This window comes from Protomyctophum bolini, assembly GCF_963924005.1.
Source record: "Protomyctophum bolini genome assembly, chromosome: 21".
Taxonomy (NCBI): domain Eukaryota; kingdom Metazoa; phylum Chordata; class Actinopteri; order Myctophiformes; family Myctophidae; genus Protomyctophum; species Protomyctophum bolini.
Genome location: NC_137882.1, coordinates 20,633,648 through 20,646,620, shown reverse-complemented (window position 1 = coordinate 20,646,620; position 12,973 = coordinate 20,633,648). Strand labels below are relative to the sequence as shown.

The window sequence follows — 12,973 nt, the reverse complement described above, 5'->3', positions numbered from 1 at the left end:
AATCAATAAACTGCATTTGTACTTCACATAGATATTCACCTTAAATCAAATGTGGCCTAAATGTAAGCAAACCTATGTACATGTGCATTTTTAATAATGGCATAGTCTGAGGGAGAATTGCCTATTGTTTTTTATTTGAGTCCAGGGGAAGATAATACAAATTAGTATTGAACAAATTATACTATAGGCCTACATTATGCAATAAAAACTAAAGATTATTATTTTATTTTGATTTTTTTTCCTATAAATTTAAAATAACATTTTGGTAATGCATCTGTCATTATGAGAGAGATAGACTTCTAATAGGCCTACTTAAAAAATGAAAGCAGCAGTGACTAATCATACTACTACATGTTTCACATTATCACCTCAAGTCTTATTTTGAAGACTGATTAGTGTCTAGTGTCTACACGAGGTCTGATTTTTACTAAAGCTGTGCTGGCTTGATGCTGATGGAATGAGAACCGAATAAATGCTGGATTAAAAGCTAGATGTTGGCTTAACTTCATTTTATGAAAACCACTGTGGAATAGTGATGGGATGGTTAATAAAAAGTTAAAAAGAAGAATAGAGTCTGCACACTGATGCTGAAACAGCTCCTCTGAAGTTCAATTGCTCGTCAATGTTTTCGTTTTCACGTCTTCATCAGGACATACTGTATGCATTATTCCATCAGCCAACAGGCTTAATTCGTTCAAAGTGGGACACATTTTCAAAAATGTTGTCTTGTATACAGTAGTTTGTTAATGGTATGGTCACATATAACCCCCTATAATAGAAATTGCTCAATGACGTGCCAGCCAGTCAGCAGGTGCATTCAGGAATGCATACAGTAGACAATATTTTAGGCCAATAAAAATACAACCAAATTTCCCACTCTACGCCTCCGACTGCTGGACTATATAATTATGTCCTGATCCTGTTTCGATTATTCGATCTTCGAATAAGATCGAAACTTTGACACGTGTGTGTGTGTGTGTGTGTGTGTGTGTGTGTGTGTGTGTGTGTGTGTGTGTGTGTGTGTGTGTGTGTGTGTGTGTGTGTGTGTGTGTGTGTGTGTGTGTGTGTGTGTGTGTGTGTGTGTGTGTGTGCACGTGTGTGCGTGTGCACGTGTGTGCGTGTGCATGTGTGCTTGAATATTATATATATATAGGTATAATGGGGGAGGGTATAATAAATTAATGCCAATGGGAGGGTCACACCTATTTATTTCAAAGCACTTTAGAATCATCCAGTGACTCCTCATTCTAAACATCAAACAGTCACTTAATAATGGACTGTGGTGCTCTCGCATTACCCTGGAGGCGTGAACTGTGGTGGCTGATTATAAAACACTTAATAAACTCTGTCACTCGATGAGCCGTGCTAGATTGGAGGGAGGAACGTATCTCCTTATTGGCCCCGTAAAGTGCAGCCTTCCTCCGAGGGCTTCTCCTTTAACTTGCTCCGCAAGGTCACGGTTGTAAAACTCCCCGCTAACTCTCTCTCTCCTCGGCCTGCCGTTAAGGGCCCCCCTCATCTGCATGGTGGGGGAGGACATAAATGTCGATTTATGGCACCGTTTGAGCAGAATTGTGTGTGGGCTGCTAGGATCAATAAAAGAGGAAGGTTCCCATTTTACAGCATAGGTTAAATACGAGCGTGACCTCTGAAGTGCTTGAGGACGAGGAGGCTCAGTGTGTGGCCATGGAAACACTCTCCCAATTCCAACACATCCATACAGGGCCTTTCTGTTAAGCGGTCTATGGACTGCATTATAATCAGGGACATTATTATATTATCATTGCGTATCATTGCATGGGAGTGGCTCACCGATTGTCCACACATTAAATATACTTTATTACTTTAACCATTTCAGTGATGTCTAAATAAATGTGAGCACAAACTCAACATCAATGCCGTAGAATGATGAAGGTAATGCGAGTGTAGTTTTGTGTTAGATGCAGTGTTGGAAACAGTACTCGCATTTTTTTAATGAAGTAAAAGTATCAATTGTGCAATTTAGAAATACTGTTACAAGTACAAGTCTGGAATTCAAAATGTATTTGAGTAAAGTACAAAAGTATTGGGATCAAAAAGTACTTAATGTATCAAAAGCAAAAGTAATCTTTATGCAGAATATCTCATTTCATGTTTTCAAATCTTTCGCAAATAGCCGATCTACAAGCTCGCACTGCATTGCGATCGTATATTAGTATAGGCCATTTAGGGTTTAACCTCAAACAAATTGCAACAGAAACGCTTCCAACTTTTTTTGTTTCATAAATATGTTAGTAACAACATCAAAAGTCCTAAGAAATCCCAGTGCTGGAACATATTGAAAAATGGCACTTGCCAAATTGTAATAACCATCACAGTTGTGATGACTCAGAATCATGAAATAAATAACTAGTTACTAAAGTTTTCAAACAAATCCAGTGGAGTACAATATTTGCCTCTGAAAACTGCATAAATGTACTTAGTTACTTTACACTACTGACAAGAACCCTGCGACATACTAGCGTCATGTCCAGGGGGTGTACTTGTACATCAAGCTGCCTCACGCTACAGAAACAGGAGATAGGCTCCTGCCCTATGGGCCTCATGGCTCGGCAAGGCTACTTACTTACTTAACAAGAACATTTCATTTCTGAGCTACTGTTTCCTGTGGCTAGATTTGTCAGGATGACCCAGTTGCTCCTGTGGCTGTGAGGGGAAAAAAGGACACAAGAATAATGAAACTGGAGACTGTTTCTGTAGCCATGAGGCCCATAGGGAAGGAGCCTATCTCCTGTTTCTGTAGCCATGAGGCCCATAGGGCAGGAGCCTATCTCCTGTTTCTGTAGCCATGAGGCCCATAGGGCAGGAGCCTATCTCCTGTTTCTGTAGCCATGAGGCCCATAGGGCAGGAGCCTATCTCCTGTTTCTGTAGCCATGAGGCCCATAGGGCAGGAACCTATCTCCTGTTTCTGTAGCCATGAGGCCCATAGGGCAGGAGCCTATCTCCTGTTTCTGTAGCCATGAGGCCCATAGGGCAGGAGCCTATCTCCTGTTTCTGTAGCATGATCATTCAAGTAGTGTCAAGCAGGGAGGCACTGGGTCCCATTTTTTACAGTCTTTGTCCCGGCCGGTGATCAAACCCCGACCCCCCCAGTGATCAAAATAACAATTATTCTACTTTCTCTAATTATGTAGACTTCTTGTGTATTAAGTAATGAATGTTTAACAATAATATATAATAATATAATATAAAGAATTATACAGGTCCATTTTGGTTTCATCTTACGCTCTCAAGAGTTAAAGATCTATACGGGTCCATTTGGTTACCAACCCTCCATCATTTAGCTGGGGACCACCTGGAACCCTCTCAAGGCCCACTGGTTTAAAACCACTGGCATAAAGCCACAGCCAGTAAACACATGGGGCATATTGGAGTGATGTTCCCATTAAAATCGGCTCATGCTGAAGTATGCAGACATTCCACTAGGTGGAGCTAGCACACTTTCTACCCGTACATCAAATCACCAGGGAAGACAGAAATAAAAGCAATGAAGGTAAACAAACAGGAAAGGAGAGAAGGAACAAAGGAAGGAAGTATGCCTACTTGATGCATTTAGCTATTATTTTAATTGTATTTATTGTTTCATCTGAATTTATTTACCGTCTCGTTTCAGTTGAATAATGTGTGTATTCTCCCCTTTACTCTGCTTCTTTGAGAGTTCTGTACTGTGTATAATAAAGCCAACAGTGATATATAATATATTTTCTGTATTTACCAGTATTGTGGAAAGAGAAAGAGTTCACACACACACACACACACACACACACAGACACACAGACAGACAGACAGACAGACAGACAGACAGACAAGACAGACCCATATTCTTGCACGTACATTTTCTTCTGGTTTATTTTATTTGACATTTGCTTTGACAATGCAAATGTGTGTTTCGCGTGGCAGTAACGCCACCTTGAATTGAACTGGAGATTCGAGAATTGAGAGAGAGAGAGAGAGAGAGAGAGAGAGAGAGAGGATTATGCATTGAAAAAAATATCTATTCTCTATTCTAATCTAGTCTGGTGCTATGTACAGTATATGCACAACCCCGGGCAGCCAGCGTCTCCCCTGGGAGGATTGGAGCTAAACCGGATATTCCACAGCAGAATGAAAACTGTTGAATTATAGGTCTATCCACACAAATGCATTTTTCACTACAGTGTGTCTACAGTATTCTATTTCCCAGTGTCTGTCTGACTGTGCTGTGCAGCCAGTACTCGCTATTTTATTCCTGTCTCCTAGACACATCAGCAATACATTATCACAGATGGAATTCATTGCGTGCTTGTGTTGTAGGCAGTGGCCATGAAATCCCAATGATTTATGCTGCAGTGTGTGCAGTACTTTCATATATTGTATGCAATAGGCCTATACTGTAGAGCAGTGGTTCTTAACCGGGGAAAATAAGCGGCCTCCTTATGCATAGAAGGAAGCATGAGGTCAGTCCGCTGCCCCCCCCCCCCCCCCCCCCCCCCCAGGTACTAGTTAGGCACGATTCATACTCCTATTTTAGAGCCGAATAAAAGTCGGTTCGGCTCTGTAGAGCCTACAGTGTGACGTCATTTGAGGTTCGGGGGGGCGGGGACCGTCCTAAAGTCGTCTCTTCGGTGCTACTGAAAATTTCTGACGAGCCGAAATCCTTTCGGCACTACAGCTGTAAAAGTGAATGAATGAATGGGCCCTTACTTTGGAGATTTAAATTTTGATTAGAAAACATACATTAACCACTTCAGCCCTACATGCATTTCGGCCATTTGAAAATAGCAGATCTACAAGCTCACAATCTGCTACCTGCCAAAAGATATTGTACACATTTTGAACTTGTGAAATGGGACATTCTACACATTGCAGGATTTATTTTTTCTTAAGTAAAACGTGCTATTTACTATTGGTATTATTAATTCCACTATTAGTACTATTTTTCCACGACTGGCGGTGATATGTGACTCCCCCCCCCCCCCCTCCAGTCATCGTGGTCCTCTATGTGGGCCTGCGGCGGCAGAAGCAGAAGGAGACCCTCATGTCGTCCAAGGAGGACATCCGAGACAACGTGATCCACTACGACGACGAGGGCGGCGGCGAGGAGGACACGCACGCCTTCGACATGGGCACGCTGCGCAACCCCAAGGTCGCAGAGGTCAAGGAGGTCCCGCCGCCGCCGCGGCAGTGCAGCCGGAGGGACGTCAAACCCGAGGCGAGGCGGCGCCGCGGCGTTGCGGGCGTTGCGGCCGCGGCGGCGGCGGCGGGGCCGTCTCCCACGCCGCCGCCGCTGCTCTCCCACCACGAGGCCAGCCTCAACGTCGACCACGACGACGGCAGCGCCGACATCCGCCACTTCATCGCGCAGCGGCTGCGGGACCACGACGCGGACAACGCGGCGCCGCCGTACGACTCGCTGGCCACGTACGCCTACGAGGGCGAGGGCTCCGTGGCCGAGTCGCTCAGCTCCGTGGAGTCGCTGGCGGCGGCCACCGCCGAGGACAGCTACGACTATCTCACGGAGTGGGGGCCACGCTTCAAGACCCTGGCGGGGATATTCGGGGAGGTGGCGTCGTCGGCGTCGGCGGTGTCGGCGGCCGAGGGGAGTCGGTTGTCGGACGCGACGGCGACCGGAGAGAACACGGTGCAATGACGCTGCTTGTTTGTACTGTAGACTCAGAACCTGTGACACGGTGTTTATTTATTTCAGTAGGCCAAACACGTCTAGTAGCATTTTCACTATTATTATTATTATTATTATTATTATTATTATTATTTATTTATTTATGTATTTCCCCACCCACAATCTCTCCTTTTTTTTGTGCATTTGTTTTCCCTGGTTTAACATTTGCTGGTGCATCTAATGCTTTGTCCACGCTCACTCTTGTGATTGTACAAGCGGACGGTAAGTAGACTACTAGGAATACGATGTGATTTGATTCTTAAAGGTAGCATTTTAATTAGCATTCAAATGAATGTTATGTATCTTATTTTCTACCTGGGGAATAAAAACAGACACAGACACAAACTAAAACAGGAAATGCTGCAATTTCCTTGGACGTCCTTGAAAGTGCCTCGATATAATTGTTCTCTCATTTGCTGTTCCAGACAACATATCCTATATGTTATCTCTTGGAACCCCAAAGGTCAGCTGAATGCTCACTCAGTATACTGTGCCCTGATTTGGTCGAGATGTTTACCACGACCGACCAACGTCTACTCTGTGGAAACAGTGCGGTGGCCGATGTTTGGCCAAAGAGGTTATGAATGTTATTTATTGTTCTATTTATTTATTGGTTGATTGATCTTTGATTTGATGTGTTTTGCGTATTTATCTATTTATCTCTAAATCATCAAACTGTATTTTTTATTTTTGAAGACACTTGAGGAATTTTGTAATTATTATGCGAGATCCACATGAAAATGGGCAGCCTGTTAGGTGGATCCAATAGACTTCTACTAGACTTGTAAAAAAAAGAAAAAAGAAAGAAAGAAAAAAAGGGATAATTTAGGGCTAAATACTACAGTTTAGTCATGTAATAAACACGTTTTTCTTTTCTTAAATAAACCACACTTGGACAAAGCCTCCCTTCCTGATTACTAAGTGTTGAGAAATGACATTGGGTTGCAGGGTCGACACAGCCTTGTCCAGCCAAACTTGAGTGTCTCTCTCTAGGTCATCCTCAGACATTGTCGCTTCCCGTCAACCCGGTTCTCCATAAATGTGACCAGCTCGTTGTTACTTTGCGCTTCTGCGTCTTTCTTGAGTACATCCATGTATGTTAATGTCGGACGTCCTCGTGACCGATGTCATGATGTAACAGCCATAGCCACTTGCCCAAAATCTGCTGAACTCATCACATTTGTCATGACGTCTATGGCCGTTTCTAGCCCAAGGAGTGTTTTTTGTGCAAAACGAATGCTTGGAATGGATTCAGAATCATGAAAAAACCCTAGTTTGACATAATTATGCTACTTAAAGCAAAAGGAAAGTTTGACATTTTTGACAATTTTGCCTGCCATAGGATGTTAATGAAAGAAGAAAATTGCCCAATACTAACAGCCGGTCAGCAAGTGGATTCATGAATGTATGTACTGTATATAGACAATATCTTAGGCCAATAAATAAGACAATATACCAAATTTTCCACTTTAAATAAGAGAAGCATGTCGGCTGCCGGACTATATATTAATAGAGACAGCACCAACAGCAAACACTGAAGCGCAATGCACATGGTGGCCGAAAGTGTATTGCAGTTGGCAGCACTGGGCCATACGTGAACGCACTGGCTCGCGCCACGAGCCAATACACAACGGCGGCGCTCGTTCACGACACGCTCACGCACGCACGGTACTCGTTCATGTTTTTGGCTCGGCACGTTCACGTATGGCCCAATTCCATCCCAGAATGCACTCTGTTCCATTCCCGGAAGAACAGGGGTTAATCGCCTCATGCGCAGGGTGAGCAACTCAATTCAAGTAGATGGGAGGAGAAATCCGGTGACGTCTCTATTATATATAACTATATGGTTTCCCCCAGTACTTTATAATGACTTCTCAAACCTTTGAATTATTTCCACACCTACAGTACTTGGAAATCGCTGTGATGGGCAAATGAGGGATGAGGAAGGAATCCAACGACCTAGCCCCTTCAAATCTCAAACTTTGCAATGGATTCACCTGTTAAGCCCAACCTTCACAACACAGGCCCCTAAACCCCTCTCCTATCCCCACTTATCATCGTCTCCGCCAGTTGACACATTGTTTTATTGCTTGTGCGTGTCTCTTTTCCAAGCCTCCCCGACCATGGAACAGCATAGCCTCTCTCCAGAAGGGGAAAATTATTCCAGAAACGAGTTGATTTACAACCGACAAGCCGAGACGTAGATGCATTTCCCGAGAGGACTTGGTTGTAGAATTGCACCATCAGCTAAATGTCTCCTGTTCTGAGAACACACATTTAAGGTACAAAGACTTATGAGCAACACAAAGGCTATGGTTCACAGTCACTAGCCTAATCCCCTGATTCTTTTTCTGTGTGGTCCTCTCTGTCTCTTAATCCTGATTTATACTTTGTCATACAGTATGGCAGTGTTGCACAAAAAAGGCTGATGTGTTATTGTAGGGCAGGCTATACCTCTCTGTCCTTGCCTGTAGGCTACTTGTGAGGTGGCCGGCCGAAGCGGGCCAATCACTTTGCCCCGGACAGTGCTTGTCGAGACTTGCTGCAACGTTGTGGTGAACCACTCATCCGTTCGACTTTGCACATGGCACTGCACAACCTAGTGTCCTCAGCCACACACCCGACAAGTGTGAAGTTGATCAGATTCACGGTTCTTGAGATATGCTAAGGACATACAGACAGACATGCAGTACAGTACAGAGATCCCCGGGATGTATAGATAGAGTTACTGTATGAGTCTTGCTCTGTCACTTTCCCTCTCCCTCCCTGACTCACCGATGTTCCTATTGTGAGACAGACTTCAAGCTTCCCTTCCTGCCGTGCACTTTCACCCTTACGTTTCGTATCAATCATGACTGGGCAGCTTGCCACTGTCGAATGTGCCGTTTGAACTCCTAACAGCCGGGGGCGTTGTGATCACTGGACCACTATGCACCCCTGTTGTAGCATGGCCTTTCTCAAATCTCAACATTGCCATAGACAGTGATGATCCACCCTGTCTTAACGGCAGGAGGCGGTACAAACAGATTCGGTACAAACAGAGATGTCAGCACCAACAGGACAGGCTAGCAAATGATCGCAGTGTACCTGTATCTGCGTGCACTGGAAGACACGGCTCTCTCATCATGAGCAGCAAGAGCCCACGCAAGGTCAGTGTTAGTTTGACTCAGACAGCATAACAAATGACATTTTTATACTCTCAGTGTAGGAGAAATCTTTCGCACACCTATAAATCAGGCGTATGCACAGGTGTGTATAGGCCAGTGGACATCAATGGTCCCTTATAGCCTACTGTTATTTTATGCATTTCATTTGATTGTTGTTGGTTATCCTTTGACACTGTAAAGCACTTTGTAAACATTATTTTCGAAAAGCGATTTATAAATAAAGTTTATTATTATTAATATTAATATTCACAGATTGTATTTGACAATTATATTCTATATTTCTCATAGCCGCAATTTGCAACTCTAGATTTCTTTATAATGGGATGAATCTAGAGTTGCAATACCCTCCATTGACTCCCCACTCATCTTTTTTGGTTTGCGATCTGCTTGTCTTAAACGACGTTAAACTCACCAACATTGCAGCTGTAGTACAAACTGGAATTATCCTCTTTCAATCTGCCGAGCTTGTTTTTCATAAAAATCCACCGTAGAGATGTTATGAGCTACTTTCTGTCAAGACATCCTCTGCAAGTGATTCTTTTTCCAAGTGTTGCAGTTCATAACAATTAAAAAGATTTATTCTCTTACCAGGAGAATCATACTCAATAATCCACGAAAGAGGAATGCCCTGTCCTTGTCCATGTTACAATCCCTAACAGAGAACATTATAAACGATGTTGACAGCAATGACCTAAGGGTCATAATCATATCAGGTAAGGTATGGAAATATTTATTTATTTATTTATTTGACAGGGACAAAGCTCATTAATCAACATGTCAGTTTTCACATCAATGTAAATGGGCCAGAGTTAGCCGAAGCTAAATTTCATCTGTAGTCCCTGGGCAGGCTGCTTGCTTGATTGAAGTACCGGTATGTATTATCAGTTTGGAGAATTACATTACATTTCAAGCACAATTCAATACAAAAACTGTTAATTGTGGACGACACCATAAAGCATTACATTTGTTTACAATTCTATATAATCAAAACAGGAAACACATAAAAGGAGGTAAACTGGGGGAAACGGTGAGGGGAAAGGGGTGGGGGGTATTCAGACTTTACGGGGCCAGTATGCCGTACGATATGGGCTATAGCCCATGGTCCAAAATGATGAGAAACGAGGCTAACTTTTTTTTTCAAAATTTAAAAAAAACATGGGCTATAACCCATCGTTTTTGTCAAATTGCGGAAATTGCGGAAATTGTGGAAATGGTAATTGTGGAAATTGTGGAAATGGAAATTGCAGATATTGCGGAAATTGCGGATATTCTTTTTCATTTTTTCATTTTTTTCAAATCCTCAAAAATGATGAAAAACGGCGCGCTATAGTATGCCGTACGATATGGGCTATAGCCCATGGTCCAAAATGATGAGAAACGAGGCTAACTTTTTTTTTCAAATTTTCAAAAAACATGGGCTATAACCCATCGTTTTTGTCATTTCGTCATTTTTTTCAAATCTTCAAAAATGATGAAAAACGGCGCGCTATAGTATGCCGTACGATATGGGCTATAGCCCATGGTCCAAAATGATGAGAAACGAGGCTAACTTTTTTTTTCAAAATTTCAAAAAACATGGGCTATAACCCATCGTTTTTGTCATTTCGTCATTTTTTTCAAATCCTCAAAAATGATGAAAAACTGCGCGCTATAGTATGCCGTACGATATGGGCTATAGCCCACGGTCCAAAATGATGAGAAACGAGGCTAACTTTTTTTTCCAAAATTTCAAAAAACATGGGCTATAACCCATCGTTTTTGTCATTTCGTCATTTTTTTCAAATCCTCAAAAATGATGAAAAACTGCGCGCTATAGTATGCCGTACGATATGGGCTATAGCCCACGGTCCAAAATGATGAGAAACGAGGCTAACTTTTTTTTCCCAAATTTCAAAAAACATGGGCTATAACCCATCGTTTTTGTCATTTCGTCATTTTTTTCAAATCCTCAAAAATGATGAAAAACTGCGCGCTATAGTATGCCGTACGATATGGGCTATAGCCCACGGTCCAAAATGATGAGAAACGAGGCTAACTTTTTTTTCCCAAATTTCAAAAAACATGGGCTATAACCCATCGTTTTTGTCATTTCGTCATTTTTTTCAAATCCTCAAAAATGATGAAAAACTGCGCGCTATAGTATGCCGTATGATATGGGCTATAGCCCACGGTCCAAAATGATGAGAAACGAGGCTAACTTTTTTTTCCAAAATTTCAAAAAACATGGGCTATAACCCATCGTTTTTGTCATTTCGTCATTTTTTTCAAATCCTCAAAAATTATGAAAAACTGCGCGCTATAGTATGCCGTACGATATGGGCTATAGCCCATGGTCCAAAATGATGAGAAACGAGGCTAACTTTTTTTTCCAAAATTTCAAAAAACATGGACTATAACCCATCGTTTTTGTCATTTTGTCATTTTTTTCAAATCCTCAAAAATGATGAAAAACTGCGCGCTATAGTATGCCGTACGATATGGGCTATAGCCCACGGTCCAAAATGATGAGAAACGAGGCTAACTTTTTTTTCCAAAATTTAAAAAAACATGGGCTATAACCCATCGTTTTTGTCATTTCGTCATTTTTTTCAAATCCTCAAAAATGATGAAAAACTGCGCGCTATAGTATGCCGTACGATATGGGCTATAGCGTTTTTGTCATTTCGTCATTTTTTTCAAATCCTCAAAAATGATGAAAAACTGCGCGCTATAGTATGCCGTACGATATGGGCTATAGCCCACGGTCCAAAATGATGAGAAACGAGGCTAACTTTTTTTTTCAAAATTTAAAAAAACATGGGCTATAACCCATCGTTTTTGTCATTTCGTCATTTTTTTCAAATCCTCAAAAATGATGAAAAACTGCGCGCTATAGTATGCCGTACGATATGGGCTATAGCCCACGGTCCAAAATGATGAGAAACGAGGCTAACTTTTTTTTCCCAAATTTCAAAAAACATGGGCTATAACCCATCGTTTTTGTCATTTCGTCATTTTTTTCAAATCCTCAAAAATGATGAAAAACTGCGCGCTATAGTATGCCGTATGATATGGGCTATAGCCCACGGTCCAAAATGATGAGAAACGAGGCTAACTTTTTGTTCCAAAATTTCAAAAAACATGGGCTATAACCCATCGTTTTTGTCATTTCGTCATTTTTTTCAAATCCTCAAAAATGATGAAAAACTGCGCGCTATAGTATGCCGTACGATATGGGCTATAGCCCATGGTCCAAAATGATGAGAAACGAGGCTAACTTTTTTTTCCAAAATTTCAAAAAACATGGACTATAACCCATCGTTTTTGTCATTTTGTCATTTTTTTCAAATCCTCAAAAATGATGAAAAACTGCGCGCTATAGTATGCCGTACGATATGGGCTATAGCCCACGGTCCAAAATGATGAGAAACGAGGCTAACTTTTTTTTCCAAAATTTCAAAAAACATGGGCTATAACCCATCGTTTTTGTCATTTCGTCATTTTTTTCAAATCCTCAAAAATGATGAAAAACTGCGCGCTATAGTATGCCGTACGATATGGGCTATAGCCCACGGTCCAAAATGATGAGAAACGAGGCTAACTTTTTTTTCCAAAATTTCAAAAAACATGGGCTATAACCCATCGTTTTTGTCATTTCGTCATTTTTTTCAAATCCTCAAAAATGATGAAAAACTGCGCGCTATAGTATGCCGTACGATATGGGCTATAGCCCACGGTCCAAAATGATGAGAAACGAGGCTAACTTTTTTTTCCCAAATTTCAAAAAACATGGGCTATAACCCATCGTTTTTGTCATTTCGTCATTTTTTTCAAATCCTCAAAAATGATGAAAAACTGCGCGCTATAGTATGCCGTACGATATGGGCTATAGCCCACGGTCCAAAATGATGAGAAACGAGGCTAACTTTTTTTTCCCAAATTTCAAAAAACATGGGCTATAACCCATCGTTTTTGTCATTTCGTCATTTTTTTCAAATCCTCAAAAATGATGAAAAACTGCGCGCTATAGTATGCCGTATGATATGGGCTATAGCCCACGGTCCAAAATGATGAGAAACGAGGCTAACTTTTTTTTCCAAAATTTCAAAAAACATGGGCTATAACCCA

At 41.8% G+C, this 12,973-nt stretch overlaps 1 protein-coding gene across 1 annotated transcript in view; it reads left to right on the top strand.

The window, feature by feature from the left end:
• The window catches only part of LOC308336416 (cadherin-12-like), a gene marked incomplete at both ends in the record, with an annotated part of 96,709 nt that extends 91,040 nt beyond the window's left edge, over positions 1 to 5,669 (top strand). The window contains one exon of the mRNA XM_080793779.1: positions 5,005 to 5,669. Coding sequence (XP_080649905.1) covers positions 5,005 to 5,669 — 665 coding nt within the window. The remainder of the gene's footprint in view (positions 1 to 5,004) is intronic.
• Positions 5,670 to 12,973: the final 7,304 nt, after the last annotated feature.